At 41.9% G+C, this 19,737-nt stretch overlaps 1 protein-coding gene across 13 annotated transcripts in view; it reads left to right on the forward strand.

The window, feature by feature from the left end:
* Window positions 1-12,525, forward strand: part of MCF2L (MCF.2 cell line derived transforming sequence like) — a 202,446-nt gene extending 189,921 nt beyond the window's left edge. For 6 of the 13 annotated variants that reach the window (XM_068136833.1, XM_068136857.1, XM_068136843.1 and 3 more), the window contains 10 exons: window positions 189-281; window positions 931-1,009; window positions 1,678-1,744; window positions 2,970-3,085; window positions 5,112-5,171; window positions 5,515-5,589; window positions 8,941-9,068; window positions 9,712-9,824; window positions 9,946-10,049; window positions 10,205-12,525. In XM_068136833.1, the coding sequence (XP_067992934.1) occupies window positions 189-281; window positions 931-1,009; window positions 1,678-1,744; window positions 2,970-3,085; window positions 5,112-5,171; window positions 5,515-5,589; window positions 8,941-9,068; window positions 9,712-9,824; window positions 9,946-10,049; window positions 10,205-10,299 (930 nt within the window). In that variant the 3' untranslated portion in view covers window positions 10,300-12,525. Of the gene's footprint in view, window positions 1-188; window positions 282-930; window positions 1,010-1,677; window positions 1,745-2,969; window positions 3,086-3,733; window positions 3,816-5,106; window positions 5,172-5,465; window positions 5,590-8,940; window positions 9,069-9,711; window positions 9,825-9,945; window positions 10,050-10,204 lie in introns of those variants that run through there. The other 7 variants (XM_068136866.1, XM_068136891.1, XM_068136928.1 and 4 more) reach the window with 6 other exon arrangements.
* Window positions 12,526-19,737: the final 7,212 nt, after the last annotated feature.

Genomic DNA, 19,737 nt, shown 5'->3' on the forward strand with positions numbered 1-19,737 from the left:
TACCAAACACTATATCTCTTATGTCTTAACATGCAGATCATATGTTATTAGCTATTATTTTCCTCAAGCAAAAAGCCAAATGTGATTTTCATTTTCAGAAACAGGGTCACAAAGAGTATCACTAACTACCTGCTCAATTGTTACTGTAACTGCAATATGATGGGTCACCTGTTTCTCTTTGCTTCCAGATGGCAGCAGTTGGAATAACAGAAAATGTCAAAGGTGATGCAAAAAAATTTGAAATATGGTATAATGCAAGGGAAGAAGTTTACATTATACAGGTAAATAACATGCCACTACAATTGGGGGGCCGGGGGTGGAATGAGAGGGGGAGAAAAGCAGAGCTGGGAAGAAGTTCTGGTGGTTTTTTTATTCTCTTATATCACCAATAGACAGTGATGAGGAAACACAGAAGAAAGGGGAAAACACCATAACCAGATTAATTCATAAGGTAGATTCTGGAGTAGACTGCCCAGAGAAGTCATGGATGCCTCCACCCAAGCATGTTTGAGGCCAGGCTGGATGCAGCCTTGAGCAGCCAAGTCTAATTGAGAGGCATCCCTGCCCATGGCAGGGAGATTGGAGTAGATGATCTCTAAGGTACCTTTCAAACTAAGCCATTCTGTGAATATATTGCAATTGCACAGTCTTCTGTGGAAAAAAATAGTCCCATTTTACAGCCACCATGAAGGATGTTTTACACACCATTATTGTTGCTCTCACTGGAGTAGTGGATGGCTTGGAGAATAGGGTTTGACCACAGCACATGTACAGCCTCTGCTTCAGCATGTTCCAGTTGTCACAATGAATTTTTGCTCACTGAAGGTCTGGAGAGGGAACTCTACCCCTCTTGAAGGATTCCTCTGAGGCTGTACTTTGTCATGCAGCTCTTTGAGTGCATGATGGTTAATTGTATTTATTTTTGGGTAGGCACCAACCCCTGAAGTTAAAGCTACTTGGGTAAATGAAATAAGAAAAGTGCTGACGAGTCAACTGCAGGCATGCAGAGGTAAAATATATTTTTCACCTTTTTTACCTTTGAACTTCAAAACCTGCCCTGTATATTTTCACTGTGTAGGACTGTGTGGTGGGTTGAAATTACCCCCCAAAATAAAATTTGCCAGACTAGCTCAGTTGAAAGCAAATGAAGCTATATTTGCAAGCAAAACTACAATCTAGAAATATGGAATGCAATGAATATATACAAAATATACAATGTTTACAATTTATAAACAACACAAGAATGCCCCTGGACAAAACCAGGGGGCTAACTACAGTTTCCTCCTCTTCCCCCACTTCCCCTCTGTACACAGGACAAAAGAAAAGGGGAGAAAAGCAGAAAGTAGCTTATTAGTACTTAGACACAACAAAGAATGCAGCCAAGGTCAGCAACAGCCAAGCAAAAGCACCAGCTAGTATCTGCTAGAGTGAAGAAACCGAAAAGAAAAGCAGTTTACACAAGTAACTTTAAACTTGCTTGCAGACCACTGGGATTATTTAGACTTTACCATTACTTTCCCTTTTACATCCAATGGTACTTTATTTACATTCAACTACTTTCTGCTCGAGATTTGTGGAAACAATCCTAGGCACAGCCTAAACCTGCCACAGACTATAAAAATTAAAAGCTCAAAACACAAGTCAGTTTTAATATTCTGTATCTTTCCTCCATCACAGAAGCTAGCCAGCACAGGACACTAGAACAAACACAGAGTTTACCTCTACCAGCATCATCTTGTACAAGGTAAGTGTATTGTCAAAGCAGCCTGGCTGTCTCGCAATACATCTAGTTTGCAGCTCTTCATTATTCTACCTCTTGATACTAGCCTGTATGTTTTAAGATTTATTTTAGGTCTCTTCTTACTATAAAGCTGTCATGTTTGGAATTTATGCATCTCCAGAACAGTTAAACTGAGCAGCAGTGGTATAGATTTTGCTAGTTGATAGAAAACACCACAGAAAAGTAATTCTCTGCACCTACCAAAATCCAAACCCAGCTAATTATATACTTTGCACCTCAGATAAGAGAGTTGTGTGGAGCAACCTTTTCCTTCCTTCTCTCTTTTCCTTCACCTGGATTACTTTTTTTTCTTCTTTGTCAGATATCATGTTAGCTTCCTTGGTTGTTTGGGTTTTTTTATTTTTCAGGACATGGTCTTTTCTTTGTTCCTTGTTCTTTTCATCCAGTTTACTTTTTTTAAGAGTGGTACCCTGATTCTTTCAGTGTCTCAACTTCTGAGTCAAGTTTTCTTCTTTTCCTATTTTTTATTCTTTACACTACCAACCTGTTTACTCTTCTGCTCCTACCTGCTGTTCTGCTGTTCCCTGACATCTCTTTCTAATACTTTGCTACTCACTCTTTTTCATAATATATCTATGTGTATATACCCATAAGCTGCTATCTCCAGTCATTCCCACATATGAGTGTTTACTCAAATATGTATCAGTAGCTCTCCACCCTGCATGTTTTATGCATCTACTTATCACTCGGAGATAATTTTCAGGATGCATAGTATTTGTGGGATGTTTCCTCTCTTCCCTTTCCAACTGCAAGATCCAGCCTATGGTGTTTGTTCATCCCTCATCGGTGCCTGTGTTAAGAGCTTATGAGGGGCAGAGTTTCTTTCTTTCTTCTTATTTTTTCCCCTTATTACTTTCAGTACAAAACTATCAGCACACAACATGTGTCTGTAACAGAAGTTGTCCTGAGCTGTCTTTCTAATAGCTCTTGCTGCCATAGTGCAAGTAGTTGCAGTCAGTTACAAGAGCCTTTCTCCTTTGTAAGTGCTTATGGTCTGTAAATGCACAATTACTGATGACTAGAAGCTCTGATCTGAGAAGTAGCTACTATAAGCACAATGGCTTTCAGCTTCCATATCTGTGTGTAAAAGGCAGCCCGTGATTGAAGGTCATCAACCCCCAGATTTGCTGAAGGTGTTTTATTGTCTTTATTTTCTTCTATTAAACAGTCCTTCACAGAACCACATCAGAAATACTAAAAAAATGGAGGAGAAAAAAGCTGATCTCACAAGTCAGGAAAGTTATGGCACCACAGTAGCACCAAAGTACCCCGAGAAAGGCAAAGGTGAGTTTCCACATCTGTATTATTCTCAGTCATTGCAAAGAGCATGCCTGCACTGTGGATGCATAGGCAGATCCACCAGCAGAGTAGGCATGGTAGTGCAGGTAAAGGCAGTATTACACCTGAACAAGTAGGGCTTTGCTGCTTTCAGCCCTAAGGCAGCCCACTCACAAAGTGCTGTCCACACTACACCAGAGTGCTGGTGCCATCTGTGCTTAGCTTGGGGTTTCTGTGCTACACTCTGTGGTGTGGACAGGCCCAAAGCCACCTCAGATTAGGAGTAGTCAAAAGGAGGTGGGAAATGTTATGAAGCCCAGGTCTGCATCAGGTCTTGTCTTGGAGCTACTCAGTTTCTCAGGGTTCTCTTCCTATGGATACATTTTTCAGCATTACCTGTTCTGAAGAGGTTTGTTGTTGGTTCGGTTTTCTCCCTTCAGTTTTGGTTCCCATTATTTACTGAACCAGTGGCAGTACAAGCCCCTGCACAGTGAGAACAACTGGCTGCTTGGGTTCCTCTGTTGAACCTGGACTTTCAATTGTCATTTCTCATCCTAACACACAGGTTCCCTGTCAGAGCTCCAAATTATTTTTTCCCTGAATTTTTTCATGACCTTCTTCCCTTTCCTTCTGTCTTTCTCTCTTCCTTTGTAGATGACACTAGCTCTTCCTCAGAATGCTCTGTAGTGTCAAAAAAGCATTTTACACTGCAGGGCTTTACTAACCTCAAAAGTCAGGGGAAAAAAAACAAGAGAGCTATGCTGTTTTCCTTTTAAGGCTGTAATTGAAGCATCATTTGGGGGAGGGGGGAGGGGTGGAGGGGTTGGTGTTTGTAGCGTAACAAGTTTTCAGTCTGTGCGGTAGTTCATTCTCCACAGTTAAAGTCTAGATTCTTGAGTTACTGACCCTGACAGGAAGACTTCAAGAAAAAACAATTCAAGAGTGTGAGGGGAAGATGCAGCTGGGAGAAGTGCAGCTGATGTTGATGCAAGGAAAGAGGGTGCAGTTTGCAGCGCCCCCAGTCTCACTGTCGAGGGCAAGGAAGGAGTTGATAGTGCCCCATTCCTGTAAGAAAACTAGACAAAAGAAGTTGTCTTCAGATCAGACACCTAGCCTGCTTCTAGCTTCAGTGGATCTGCCCCAAATGCACCTGTACTTGGCAGAAAGGAATCAAGACATTGACAGAGTGTTTCTACATTAGCATCCTTTCTAATGGAACTCCCAAAGCCATGACAACAGCAGAATGTGTATAACAATATTTGGCTGGAGATATATACACACACACACAAAATAAGAATTTTGCTATGCTTCCAGAAATGGGGGGAAGGTGGTGGTTGTTGTGGGGTTTTTGTTTGTTTGCATGGGTGGGGTTTGGGGTTGGATTGGGTTTGGTTTGGTTTTGCTTTCCAGTTTGTTGTATTTTGTTAGGGATTTGTTGGGTTTTGAGTTGTTTGTTTTTTTTTTTTTTTGGGGGGGGAGTTGTTTGTCTTATTTGTTGTGGATTTTTGGTTTGGTTTGGGTTTTTTGTGTTTGTTTTGTTGGTTCTTCTGGGGGTTTTGGGGTGGGTTGGTTGGTTGGGGGGTGTTGGGTTTTCAGTGGGGATTTTGGTGGATTTTTGGTTTGGGTTTTGGGGGAGATTTGGTGGGGCTTTGGTGGGGGTAGTGTTTTGGAGGCTTGGGGGGTTTGGGGTTTTTTTGGCTTTGGTTTTTTTTTTTTTTGCTTGGGTTTGTTGTTGTTTTTTTCCCCCCAAAAACTGGGTAATAGAAGTCTGAGAGCTTTCTTGCTTCCTTCTGCCAAGTAATCACACTGGTACATTCACTTCTTTCTTTGAACAGCTGTCTTTGAACAGTCTGCATTTCATTAAGATGATGGCACTTGTTCAAGAGCATGCTTTTTATTTTTTTCCCCAAGCATCTTTTCAGAATGCCTCTTTAAAACCCTGATTACCTTTGAGTTCTTTCTGGAGAGACTCTAGGGTTGTGCATCTAATGCTAATGAGGTGAGCACTAATATCCCATGCTTGCCTTGACAGAAACTCCATCTCCTTCTGCTAAAAGCCAGACATTGCCAATGATCCTTCTTACAGGACCAGGTATTGCTCTAGCATTAGATTTATGTAAGAATGATGGTAACGTTTGTCTAAAATTGATTATCTAAAATTGATTGTCTCCTTGATGCCTACCTCACCTAGAAAAGTTCACATATGCTTTTCTCTATTACTGTAAAATGAATTTGCCAATTTATCTTCAAATCATTACACATAAATAATTTTCTGATGTAATTTGACCAATGATGGCTGAAATTAGAGTGATTACAGAAATCCACTTGTTTTCCAGTGTAAACTCAAAGGTATTAGCATGCAATCCACCTATTCTCTTTTTTCCAGTTCTTCAATATCTCTCTTCTGTGTTTTTTGCCTATTCATCCTCCTGCAGCTTCTCCTACCAGTCCTGACAAAAAAGCTAAACGGCATGAAGTAGTGAGTGACCCAACTCCTTTTGGTTTAAGAGGTATAGTGATACCACATCTTGTACTCCACAAATAGCCACGTATAATATGTTATATCAGAGCTCTGAGGATACCTGTAGGATGCACTTGTGTGCAGCAGTTTTGATATCATCTGAGTTTTTCCAAGTGGTTCTCTCAGCTTCTTTACATAGTTTTTGATAGCGCTGCTGGTTGAACTTTTCCACTGGCATCAAATAAAGCAGCATATGGCTAGCTAGTTTTTAGGAGAGAGCAATGGAAAAGGGATCTTCTTCTGATGAAATAAACAAATTTGAGAGAATTACTGGGGCGTCCAGTTGCTATGAGTTTTACAGTTAGCCTTCTCCAGTCACTGTTCCCTTTGTGAAGAGGATTTAACTTTTTTTTTTGGGAGGGTGGGTGAGAGGGGAGGAATTAATTTGAGATTCATGTACATTAGACAGAGTGGGGATCATCACTCTCATGAGGAATTTCCCTCTTAGATCTACATTTCTTTCTGTAATCACTGTCTTGTTGTCTCTTTCTTTACGTAATAGTAAACAATTTTTACCACCTTGTGAACCCTAAATGATTTAACTGAAGCCCTTGTAGTAGTTTGCCCTCCCAACCCACAGCTAAGCAGAGAATAGAAAATTATTTCATTTAAATGACCCATTTCTAATCAGCAAGATTGTTGAAAGCTTGAGTAACAACCACTAGGGCTAGTTAACTAGAGTACAAGGAGAGCAGTCCTTATCCTTCTGACTCTCTTTCCACCACCATCTCTTTTAGAAAATGATATTCTAAAGATGAAGCCATTTCAAACCTTTGCATCATCCTCCTCTACAGGTTTCCACAGCCATTGTCTTATGGACAGCCATTTATCTGTGTGGAAAGGTTCAGCTGCCGTGCTGGGGAAAACTATGCAACAGCATTCACATGGTCTGAGGCCAGATGTGTGCACAAACTCCACACATGTAGACTTAGGAGTCACTAGGTTAATTTTTGTGCAGGTAGCAAACCTCTGAAATCTCCAGGTGCCAGCCCCTCAAGAGGGCTGAAAATGCCTTTGGAAAGCAAGGGGTGTTTTGTGGCCTTTCCCACAATGCTGGATTACTCAAGGCTAGAAACTCCTTAATCATTGCTAATTTACAGTAAAATTTGTTTGATCCTTGCAACAAACTTGTCTGATTTGTTGTCCTGCCCAGCAGCCTCTCACTTTGTGAGACCATTAAACTAAGTAAATTAATTTAAAACATCTGGTAACTCCCCTTTCAGTCTTGCACATTCCAAACTCTCTGACACTTCATCTCTTCTCCTTCCTCAGCTCAAAGAGGGATAAGCAAGCAGTTGTCACAGGCATTTCAGGATGAAATTGTACCAAGTGATGATCACAGCACCCCAAGTGCAGAGCACATTGGCCCCAGTCATTTCCTTTTATTGCTATATCACTCTGACTTAACATCTTAGCAAACTCAAGGAATATTTATCAGTGACAGAGTCACAACTTGCAGACAGATTTTGTTGAGGAAATTTGTGAGCCCATTTTGAAGAGAAGCAGTTAATGAATTCTTGGATTTTCTGGCAGCATCAAATCTAAAGTTATTTCTGCATAAGTGCCTTTTCTCAAGTCTGTCTGCCATTTTCTTACTTTTCCTGCCTTAACAGGGAGCTCTGATTTAGTCTCACTGTGCAGAACGTGCAGGTGCACATTGAATGTGCATGTATTAGTTTGGTGTCTGTAGTTAGCTGGTATGAATACAACCATAGTGCACAATTCCCTTCCCTGTGCAGGGGACTTGTTATGGACTTGTTAATAGTAGTGTGACGGCCTGTATGAGGAGTAAGAGTGCTGTTGCCATGGCAGGACCAGGCAGGTCTGCTCTTACCAACATCAGCACAGTTTATGAAATTAAAGAGTCTGAGGAGCAAGAGCTGTTTCCCAAAATGTTCCAGATGTGCAGGCCAGTGAATGTGGAGCTACAGGCAGAGAAATTACAGTGATTTCACTTTCTTTCTCTTTTGTGAAACTTGTTGGTTCTGTTTCTATTGAGGGCTTGGAACAATTAGGAGAAACCAAGTTTTCATTGGTTGCATTGTTCTTAGCTTGGAAATAAAGGGTTTTAGCTGTGTCCCATGACCCGACTATAAGAAGTGACCTTTCAAGGAAATTTGCAGGGAATACAGCAGGAATTTATCACTCAGTTTTTTCATAGATGGAAGTTCATTCTTAACCCTGGACAGGGCCAAGTGGGTCAGTACTTCTAACATTGTGTAGGTCATCCAGCAGCGCAGGCGAGGTAGAAGTCCCACTCTGTTTGATGTGCTCTGGGTGTAATTTGTTTCTATGATTCCTAGATTGCTTTGGCTCTGGCAATGCTCTTTGGTTTCTCCCTCATGCACTGGCATGACCAACCATGTGGCAAATGCTTCAGAAACAGTAAAGAGCAAAACTGCTGGTGCTTTCTCAACAACAGTTACGTAAAAGTTGTGAGGTTTGCTCTTCTTTTGTTCTTTTCACTGAGTTTCATTGTTGTTACCATTTGGCTCGAACCAAAATCTTTCGTACAAATATTTGTCTCTTGTTATGACTTTTTTTTTCATTATAAGCTTGACATATTTATTAGCAACTGCTGACCTCACTGAAAGGCATCTCACTGGTAAAATTATTGTAGTTTTATTTGGCAAAGGATTTTGTGCACTCTGGATAAGATTCAGCTTGGTAAATAAAATGCTTCACCCTGAGAGAGGAAAAAGGAACACTTGACAATAAATGACAGGTAGAAGATTGTTCCTATGGTGTTTGGTGCAGTAACTTAACACTAAGTCAGCATGATTAAGTATCCTTGTGTCAGCCTCTGAGTACCCTTAAATAATAAACTGCCTCATCAGGTGAAGTACAGAGTACCCCTAGCTGTTGAATTTGACAGCTCTAAGTGATCAATAGTTTGAAGGAGGCAATGCATATCCATCTCTTATTCCAGCAGGCTTGTTAGGTTGCTTTGGGTCACAAGCCTGTGTGGTCATCCTCTTCCCATAAAGTTTATGTTCCTGTCTTCTACCTTCTCCCAAGAAAATGGGCCTCTGTCATCTTTGTATGAGAGACAAATAGCGGCTCCTTAGTTCAGAATTTGTGTTCTTTCCATCCGTTTCCCTCTCTATAAATCCAAAGGGCCAAATTCACTGCTGTGCATTGCCACAACTCTACCTACTCTGATGGGCATGGGCCAACTTTTGCCAACTGTGAGTTTCACCCAGTGGCTGTAATAAGTTCCCTGTGCACGTTTTCCCATGTGTTTTCATTAATCACTTAAGAGCTTTTCAGTGGGAAGAACATTTCTCGCAGTCAGTGACTGATGGCTACAAAGTTTGCCATTGTCTTTTTGTTCCACGAGGCTGGTCTAAAACATCACATTCTCTTGATGCATCTGAAGAAAATGATGGCTGGTCTAGTGCTGAAGATCCACTGAATTCATCAGATGCAGAGGAAGAAGGAGGAGGAGGTGGAGGCGAGATGAAGCTGGTAAGCAGAAAAGCTTTCGTACTGAGCTAAGCAAAGGATACCAATACATTGTGTGTGGCAGTTTAGAGGAATGCTTTTGAAGCTTTCAGGAAGGAAACTGTCTGCCTTGAAATTCTCAGCTGGGAAAAATTCCTTGGGCAATGGCAAATGTCCCATCTCTTGAACCAGCCTTGCGTTTGTACCTTGGGAAGGTCCATCTGTGCCTTTTGGCAGCTGTGGACTAGTGAGACCAGGGCTGCTTAACCCATGGTACAACAATCAAGAAATTATATGCTCAGCTACCATGTCAACAGACCACACATACAGCAAGTTGCTGGGCTTCTAGCTTGGTTTGCCTTTTTTCATTATTTTGCTTTTTTTTTTTTTTAATATATATTTTTTTTCCCCTGAAGAGATTTGAATGAATTGTTGAAATGGCAACATTTCAATGGGAGTTTTCCAGCGTGAGAATTCATGGACTGAGTTTGCACATAATCCAACAGCAAAGTTTCACTGTCTCTCAGTATGTTTATTTACACTGTCTCCAGCATGTCTGTGCATGAGAGAGAAGGGGAAAGTGCTATCATTTCATAACAAAAGCTGCAACACGCCTGAAAGTGCCCAGTAGAAATAATTTGTTTGTTTTCCCTCTGTGTGCATTTAGACTCCTGGTAAATATACAGTTGTGACTGATTGTGAGAAAGGAGTTTCTGAAGAATTTACAGTGAAAAGTGGCGATCTAGTTCATCTGGTTCATGAAGGGGAGAATGGACTTTGGTACGCAGATCTGTGTTTGGAAAGTTTTATGTGCAGAACTGTGGAAGGCAGATGTTTAGGACAAAACTTTCAAAGGCATCAAATAAAACAATCTGACTTTAATTTTTGTGGGTTTTTTTAGGTACGTAAAGAACCTTAGCACTGGTAGAGAAGGTTGGATTCCAGCAAACAACCTGCTGATGCTCATAGGCAATTCAAAATCAGCTCAATCTTTAAGCAGCTCTGGTAGGCTATTTACTTTAAATGAGATGATTGTCTTTCTCAAGATTCTTATTGTCAAGTAAAGTTGTGAAAACCATGAGATGTTTTTCACAACATACCAGTTGTGAACAACAACCATAACATACTTTCATGACATTTCTCCCCCTCCTCTTTCCTAGAATCAGGCACTGCCTCCAGCACTTTGAGCACATCATCAAGTTGCAGTGATAGCTGCAATGCCAGCAGCACCAGCTTCTCCGACATTAAGGGCTAATGACAATTTTCACCCCACCTCGATGGAAGGCAGATGTGGACTTGGTTGTTTTGTGCAGAGTTCTGGACGTCGGACTCCAGCAAGGAACCACTTGCTCTGTGTCGCCAGCCCTGAGTATTTTCTGCAGCCATTTTTACAGGTTCTTCTAGAAGATCCCAATGAAAAGTGCATGGAATGTGAAATTGTAAATAGAAGTTAAACAGTTTGAAACAGGTTCTTGTGGAGGCTTCTGCTCTGAAGTCTGAAGCTGCAGAGCTGTTAGTGTAAAACACGTTTTCTCATTGATACACAGTCAGGTTTCTGCAGAACTGTATCATTTCATAACAGCCAGAATCTGAATGTGAGCAAACAACATGTGTTCAGTGCTAAATCCTCGCTGTAGACTAATAACATAGCAATCACTGTACAGGATAGGGTTGAGGAAAATAAATCCGAGTTTACAATTTCTCTTCCCCAAAACCCCTTTCTCCAAGGATGTACCTCAGTCAATGCAGTGAATAGGACTCTTACAGCAACCAGGAAGGAGGTCTGGTCCAGCCTTTTCTCTTCTCTTGGATCTTCAGGATATTCTTCTGCTCCCTAGAGACTGGGATGCAGACATGACCAATTCACTGATCACAACAGCATCAAAAGAAACTTAACTTTTATCTTTTCTGACCTGTTAATGATGTGTGCAATGGAACAGCTGTTTTCTGAGGTATTTTTGGCCTCACAACCAAATTCTTTACCAAGATCACTGTGTTTACATAGCCTTGGCATTTTAGTAGTATCTTTTTCCTTACACAGGTGCACAATGAAACAAACACAAATGTTCTTATTCACCGAATGATTCCTTAATAAATTATATTGACACTCTTACCTTCAGCTCTCACAATTAACACGCAGTTACAGGCAGGGGAAACTATTGTGGCTGCACTATGGGTCAAGACCATTCCTTCCAACAAAACTATGCGGGCTCAAAGTCAGATGTATTTTTAGTCAGTAGTGTTTGTTGCAGATTTATCCAGAGAGAAAAGAACAATTACATAATTTCCTATAAAAGGGGAGCACAAGAGAAAAAAAAATAGAGAAGAGTCAGTTTTATGCTACAGACAAGTATTTTAATTTTTTTTGTTTTAAGGAAGGTTAATGTTAAACTTTCCATTTTTCAAGGTATGATGTAAGCCAATGCTGTGAATTTCCACGTTCTCAGACATTCTTTGCACGTCATCCTTGCAAACGTTCCAAACCCGTGTGCATGTATGGAATATTGTATTCATTCCTTTCCACATCTCAAATGTTTTTACTTGTATAAAATAGGATTTTAACCAATTCTTGTACCAATTTACATAAACATAATGTGGACATTAAGTGCATATTTTTTCAGAAGCAGTAAGCACAGCAGATTATGTCAACAAGGAAGTGCTGTTTGTCATCAGACTCTCTGATGGCTGAGCCCTGAAATCTATCTTTATGCCAGAATTTTATATTTTAGAGGCTACAGCTTAGGAAACTTAAACAACAAATATTCTAAAGAATGATATTACTCCTGGGTTTTCAAAGCAGCCCTACCCCAGATGCAATCAAAATGCAGCTGACCATGGTCAATACAAGTTGAACCATATATATATACACGCTCATGTATTTATGCACACATCTATGTGCATATATGTGCTTGTGTGTATATATGTGTGTGTAGATATGTACATGTATGTAGATATAATGTATCAATGTAAAAGATGTATTTATAGTCTTCATGCTGCTGAATGTGTCACTTTACAATTCATATATACTTAGGTTTCTTGTAATACTGCAATATAAAGGCTGATCAGGGTTTTACTTCAGGCATCTTTTCCAATGCAGAAATCCTTTGATCTTTTTTTAATTAGCCCATATAATACTGTGCTGACTGGGAATATTTAGTCTGATATTTAACAATGGAATGGCAACATGAGACTCAGCTTATCCTCACCTATGTAAGTTATTTTGTAAATTTTCTGTAACATAATTTACTCCTGTATTGCTGTCATTGCTAGGATGAGACCATCCTTTTGTTCCTCACTGCAGCCTCATTTGTGTTATTTCAATGGTTTTCTCCATGTTGTTGCACTTTAATATACAACCCATTCACTATTACCTTTTTTTGTGTTTTTTTTTTACTGCTGTTGTGAATTAGAAGTTCAAAGCCAGAGGTCTCTATTGTAATTAATTTGAATAAATTTCAGCACTTCTTGCTGAATGCCTTTATATTGGCATGCTCTGTGGTTTATTTTACTTCACAAAGTTAAGGGCTGCTTCTGGATGTTATATTGAAACAGAAGCAGGCTCAAGGATTTGGAACAGAAAGCTAGGTCTGTCTAGCTATTGCCTGTCAGAGTCTGTGCGTTCAAATCCTTTGCCTACTCATTCTGAACCATCTCAGGAAAACGCCATTTTACCCTGGTGATTCTGTCTTGTTCACCTGGCACTGGAGAATTATCGTGCCTGCAGGCTGAGGATAAAAAGTGAAAGCTGGTTTCAGGAATTGAGACGGGTTCCCTTTCCCCCACATGCTGTATTGTGAAAGACAACACATTGCCACTGAGCTTTCCCCAAAAAAATAAAATTGTGTATCCCATGGTTCCCCTCCTCCAGCTGGGTAAGCACACTCCATGTTTTGAGGTCTGTCTGGCAACTGTCACAGCTGGGCGAGGAACAAGCAACCACATTCACTCTTGGACCATCCAAAGAGAAACATGCTTGAGCATGCACTGTTTAATGGCTTTAAAGACTATCACACCATGGTAGGAGGTGTACATCACACAGGATTGTTTTGGGCTGAGGTGGTGGCCACGTACAATTGCAAGATCCAACTAAACTGTTACTGAGGTTTGGGTGCTTTAATTTACTCTTGCTCTTGTTAACATAACAGCTCCCTTTGTAGTAGGTAGTTCTACTTTTCTGAGCAAAAGGAGGTGCAGCCTTGCTAAGCAGAACCACTACATACTTGTTAGAAAGAATTCCAGCCCAGGTTTACCTTAGTAGAAAGTAAAGAATTTTCTATACCGAAAAGCTACTGACTTATTTTTGATTGTAACAGTGTTTATTCCCTATTGCAAATGCTATGGACTCATTTTGGGTTACTTATAACCTAGATGACTGTTGGATCACAGTCTTTCCTGCATGTAGAGGCAGGTTGCTAGTTGGAATATGAAACCCTTTCTCCATTCTGCACACATGTTGTCTGTGAGGACCTTGGACCACAATTCATTTACATCACTTAACTCAAAATGACAGGGATTCCCATTTCCTTTCTGTATCATACTTCAGAGGGTTGTTATGAACTGCATGCTAAGTTCAGAGCATCCACACAAGTCCCTGGAATTAGCAGTCTCGCAAGGTTTGTGGCAGTGTCAGATCTGCCTGGTATGAGGGAGCTTCCCAAAGTCAGTTTCCTTAACACCAGATGTAGGAATAGAAGTGCCAGATTCTGATGTCCCTTAAGATTTGGTGTAAACTATGTCTAGTTACCATATTATTAAAAGAAGGTGCTTAGATGTTGAAGTAGCTTCTCTGGGCTTTCCTTTGAAAGGAAATGAATACATAGTATGTAAACTATGATGGACACATTAGCAGTAACTGTTTATTTTGAGATCCTCTTTATTCCTTTCCACATTGTACTGGTTTGAGCCTTAACTGGGACTTAAGAGCTCAGATGGGGGCAAGGCTGAGAATCCCTCCCCTGCTCCCCCCTTCTCCCTCCCACCAGAGAGGAAAAAAAATAAAGGGAGGGAGCAAATCCACCAAGAAATAATTTGGAGTTGGCTTGGAAGTACAGAGGTAAAGAGTTTTCTTTAAACTATACATATATATATATATATATATATATATATATAAAACAATAACAGGTAAGGTTCACAAGGGCAAGGAAGATGGGGGGGGAAAAACAGTACAAAACCAGTCTCTCTGAAGAGGCACGGAGGCAGCAGGGAGAAGGATTAGGCCCGACCATGTGGCAGAGGAGCAGGAAGGCAGCTGCGGTATCTCTCATCCAGGAAAGGCAGGAGCCAAAAAGAGAGCTAATGGCTGCAGTGTCCTCCCTTTTATGCCCTAGCTGGGCAGGGAGGGGGAGTGGAACAGACTCAGTTTCCCAGGGGGAAAATGCCTTGCAGGGAGGGCAAAGCACTCGCAAGCCCTCCCCCCCGTTTTCAGGATGGGCGTAACCCATCACACATATTTCCAAGCCATTGCACCTCAAGCTAAATTTTCAGTGAACCATCCACAGTTCTGGGTTAGACTCCAGCACTGTGTGTGCAGAGCCTTCTCAGCTGCTTTCTTGGGCAACCTTTTCAGCTTCATCCATCACGTGCTTATCTGGCATCTGCTATCACAAGCTGCTTCTATGGCTCTCTGAATCTGACTTTAGCTTGGGGATCCTGCAGATACATTCTCTCTCCTGTCCTTCCAATGAGGTACCTGCTGTGCTACATCTCACTTGGCTTTGCTGGACACTGGGGCTGCCTTGCATCTTCCTGTCTCTGTTTCGGCCAAATCAGAATGCTCCCAAACTAGGCACACCATCCCCCCTCCCTGAGCAGTAGCACCCATGCTCATTGTCATGACTACAGCCTCTGCAATGTCTCCAGTGGGGACAAAGGCAGAAGAGCAGGGGCTAGATGTGCCCAGGGTGGCAAGGTGCTGGAAGGCTCTGCTGGAGCATGGATAAGGCCAGTGGAACTATGTTTTGGCAAATACTCCCTCTCTCATCTGTTTGCACGTTGTTGAATATGGTTAGCTCAAAATACCTTGTCATATGTAAATAAACACATCCCCATGTCAATGGGCTTCAAGTCTTTTGCTTAATCCAAAGGATTTTATTGGTGAAGTACCCTCAGCCAAAGCTCAAGTGTTTTCTTGAGAAAGCTGGAGGCATTGATAGGTCTAGACAGAGCCTCAGAAGAAAAAAAGCAACATAGTGTACACAAAAAGCAGACTAAGTGCCAATGTTTCCTCATCCAACCTAACTGTGTAGCAAGATGAGTCCCTTGACCATTCACAAGGGGAAGCCAAGCTTTAGCCAGGGCAAAAGCAAACCACCAGGAGCTCTGTAGTTCTGACCCTGCAGAGACAGGCCAAAATCACACACAACCATGAAGTCCCTATACCAATAAGAGCCCTACACATACAAGAAAAGATGATGTACTGATGGATGCTCATTGGGCATCTTTGCTCCTCTCCTCAGTACTGCTGCAGCCACTGCTGCGTGTACCAGCAGAAGCCTAAGGATAGTGGTAGAAAATCAAGAATCAAGTTTTGCTTTTTATTTTGAAGGGTTTGTACTCAAATTAGCCAGCCTGGTACTGAAATACTGTCTTTGGCAAATCAATTGAAGAAAATCAGTTAATGATCTTTCAAGGGCTTTATGTTTATTTAAAAGTCTTTGAGGTCCCCAGCTGCATTTAGAAGACTAAGGGTTTACCAGTACTGGTGGTGTAGCTGTGATGGGTCTCAGGACACAGTCAAGAGAAGGTCTTTAGTAGAGTTAATATTTCATATTACCAGCTGAGATAGGTGGCATTAAACAGACAAACTTTGGGGCACACTGCCCTAATTGTAGATTTATTTTGCACTTTGTATCCTTTATTATGCAGATATCCTCAGATTATTCTTCTCCAGCAGCAAAAGAAGAGAAAGAAAACCAAACAAACAAAGCCCAAACATATCAAGATTAAAAAATAAAATGTTAAGCACTTGTGCTTAGAGCTAGCCATAAAATTTATCACAAATATCTTCCCATCTTTCACTTCCTCTTACTGAGAATAATTGCTTTATGGGGATACAGAATTCAGCCAAGTAGGGAAGTAATTTTCTGCGGGAAAGAAATAGTTCTTTTCTGAGGTCTAAAACCCAAAACACTTCCTTTAAAACTTAGCAGCATGATATTCATTTATTTACAGATTGATACAACAGAAACAGGAATTTATTAACTCCATTAAAGGCTTGGTTGGGTTTTAATTAGGCTGATAAATGGATGATTGCAAGTTACTATTGTTACTGGAGATGCAAACTGAATTCTTCACAAATTCATGAGGTAGGTTGTTTCTAAACTTTCCTTACCTAGACAAAGCCTTGCTAGCCTACTCAAATGACATCTTGCAGCCTGTTTGAAACAGAAATCATTAATTTTAATTGTTCCTGAGTGATGATTAGAAAATTCATGTTTAAAGGGCCAATGCCCTGGTGGATGAGATCAAGCTGCACATTTCCCAATAGCTTCCTATCCTCTCTTCAACCCAAAATGTGGAACCAAAAGTAGCAAAATTGTAAGAGCTTTGGGGGTTTGTTTTGTTTTTTAAATATGCCAGTAGGAAACAAAAATCAAGAATGGCATGTTCAGAGTCATCAGTTTGTCATGACTTCCAGGATAATGTTTCTGCTTTAGGTTTTTTTATTTCACCATTTTTCATGCTGCCTTTTTTTTTTTTTTTTTCAGTCCTTTTGTTTTTTGGCACATCCAAGTGCCAGGTTCTGCACATTGACCACAACAACCCTATGTAGTGCTACAGGCTGGGGTCAGAGTGGCTGGAGAGCAGTCAGGTAGAGAGGGACCTGGGGTGTGCCCAGACAGCCAGGAGGGCCAATGGCATCCTGGCCTACATCAGGAACAGTATGGCCAGCAGGAGCAGGGAGGTCATTCTGCCCCTGTACACTGCACTGGTTAGGCCACACCTCGAGTACTGTGTCCAGTTCTGGGCCCCTCAGTTTAGGAAGGATGTTGACTTGCTGGAACGAGTCCAGAGAAGGGCAACGAAGTTGGTGAGGGGCTTGGAACACAAGCCCTATGAGGAGAGACTGAGGGAACTGGGGTTGCTCAGCCTGGAGAAGAGGAGACTCAGGGGTGACCTTATTGCTCTCCACAACTACCTGAAGGGAGGTTGTAGACAGGCAGAGGTTGGTCTCTCCTCCCAGGCAGCCAGCACCAGAACAAGAGGACACAGTCTCAGGCTGTGCCAGGGGAGGTTTAGGCTGGATGTCAGGAGGAAGTTCTATACAGAGAGAGTGATTGCCCATTGGAATGGGCTGCCCGGGGAGGTGGTGGAGTCACCATCATTGAAGGTGTTCAGGAGGAGACTTGATGGGGTGCTTGGTGCCATGGGTTAGTTGTTTAGGTGGGTTGGATTGGTTGATGGGTTGGACGCGATGATCTTGAAGGTCTCTTCCAACCTGGTTTATTCTATTCTATACTATTCTATTCAAAGCATACACTAAAAAAATATTCTGAATCAGTTTTTCTGAACAGCTGCTCCCAAACTGATACTAGTAGCACCCATGAGCAGTGGGGTGGAGGGGGGGCGGTGTGCATTAATATACATTCACTTTTAATGGAACAACAGATTATTTTTCTGGGAATTGCTCAGAAAACATAAACCAAGGCTGAAGCCTGCAATGGCAAGAAGATTTATAGAGCAGAATACCAGAGCAAGTCTCATGAGCTACAAAAAGACCACACTAGAAGAAACACAAAGTAAGACTTAGGCATTTTGTGGGGATAAAAAGCTAGTGAACTGACATTTGCTTAGCCCCCACCGTGTAAGGTGTGGTCTGAAACAGTAAGGAAGGGGAGCTCTTCTTTCAAAACACAGCTCAACCAGAAAACTGACCTGGCTGTAGTTATTAGGAAACAGCTTTGATATGAGATCTGTGACTATTAAGGTCACAAGTGAAGAGATTGTAATGAAGCCCTGGGACTTCTTAATCCCCAGTGACCCTCTTCATGTGCGTGGCTATCCCTGTCACCCCTGATGAATCCTAATCACATGATTTTTTCTTGGAAGAAAGGCTGTCCCCATACGAACTGACTTGTTCCCAACACTTGGACTTCTCCTTGGGTTCTAAAAGCAATAACGCTGTTTGGCTGTATTCCCAAGCAACAAAAGGAAAATGTTTCATGTTTATGGGACGTCAGCAGAGGAAGGAAGACAGAAAATAATGTATCAGTCCTACAAGATGCACAGGGTCTACACACTACCAAGCAAGAAGATAGGAAAGCTAACAGGTGCTGTGGTGCAGAGGTGCTGTGATGCTTCTGTCGAGTGGCAGCCACCCCACCCTCCCTGGCTGGGAGACACATACCCAGTCTAAGGAAAGGTATAGACCTGGGCTGGCCTCAGGTGTGGGAGGCACAGCCTCATTCTCTGATCTGCCTAGCTCACAAGGTTAGTTCTTTCCCCCAAAAAAGGTGAGACAAAGAGAAATTTTCAAGCACCTCCAATAAGCTTAGTTTTGGTCTTACTAAGCTGTATGTGCCCTTGCTGTTTTCTACTCTGCCACAAGCAAACAAGCAAGGAATGTCAGCAGGCTATGAGGGGTGGAGAGCATTCAAAAAAACCTGAGATGTGGTCAGTGTGGGGCTGCTGTAGCTCCTTTTGTATTCCAGTAACTGGACTTCCTCCTCTGCTGTGGGCAGGACCATCCCTGCCTGTCCCAAGAACTGGGAATTATTAGCCAAGCTGTAATCCAGATAAGTGCTTGGATGGCCCCTCTTGGGAAAGCGATTTCAAAGCAGGATCTCCAGCTGTGGGCACCACCACTAAGAAACAGCACGATGTGCAAAGACGGGCCAGAAGCCTGGCTTTCCTCAGCAGCCACCACTTCTGCAGGGAGTTAGGCCAAGCATTGGCAGCAAAATAAAATCTCAGATGTTGCTTTTCTTTGCTGTAGCATTCAGATGCAGAGCTGGCCCCTCCTTCCCTTCCACACAGGAAGGGGAGAATGGCCTGGAAAATATTCCAGCCTTCAGGCAGTGCTTCACTTCCCATAGGCAAACATGCTCTTTACCTTGCTGCTATCTTAAGTAAATATTTCATCAAGAATGTTGTCTAGTCTGATGCCATTAATTGATTTCCATTAAATCAGAGGACTGCTTATCTTCCAGCTAAAACATTGTCTGGAGACTAGCCCTTCAAACCCCTGTCATTACTAAGGAAATAAATATAGCATGAATCAGCTCAACTCCTCTTCCAATTGGTACAACTTGTGCACACCACATGGGTCTTGCAGTAAAGATGGAGAGAACATTGTAAGGCGTCTCTTGCTGGTTAAACAGTGTCTCCACGTAAATTCAGGCACAAGTACAGAGTTTCAGTTGGTGACAGAGAAATGGGAAAACAGATGTCAGTAGCAGTCATACAGAAGCAGTGTCCCAGTATTTGTGTTTCTCATGAAAAAGACATATTAGATGGAAAATGAAAGCCCAGGGTAGCAGCCTGTCTAATCAGCGTAGCCTTTGCACAGGTCAGGAGAGTGTGCTTCAAAGCCAAGCTCCCCACTTGTGTAAAAAGGGCACACTGCAGGATCTGCATGTGCCCTTCTGCTCAGCTCACTGGGCTGTCATAGATCCTTTTCTCTTTCCACGACTTGCCAGCCCCTCCTCTGGCTCTGAGCATTTGAAGCTGAGCTCTTTGGCCAAACAGTCCTTGT

Source organism: Melanerpes formicivorus, unplaced genomic scaffold, assembly GCF_026170545.1.
Source record: "Melanerpes formicivorus ecotype bairdi unplaced genomic scaffold, bMelFor1.0.p_v2 SCAF_1, whole genome shotgun sequence".
Lineage (NCBI taxonomy): Eukaryota > Metazoa > Chordata > Aves > Piciformes > Picidae > Melanerpes > Melanerpes formicivorus.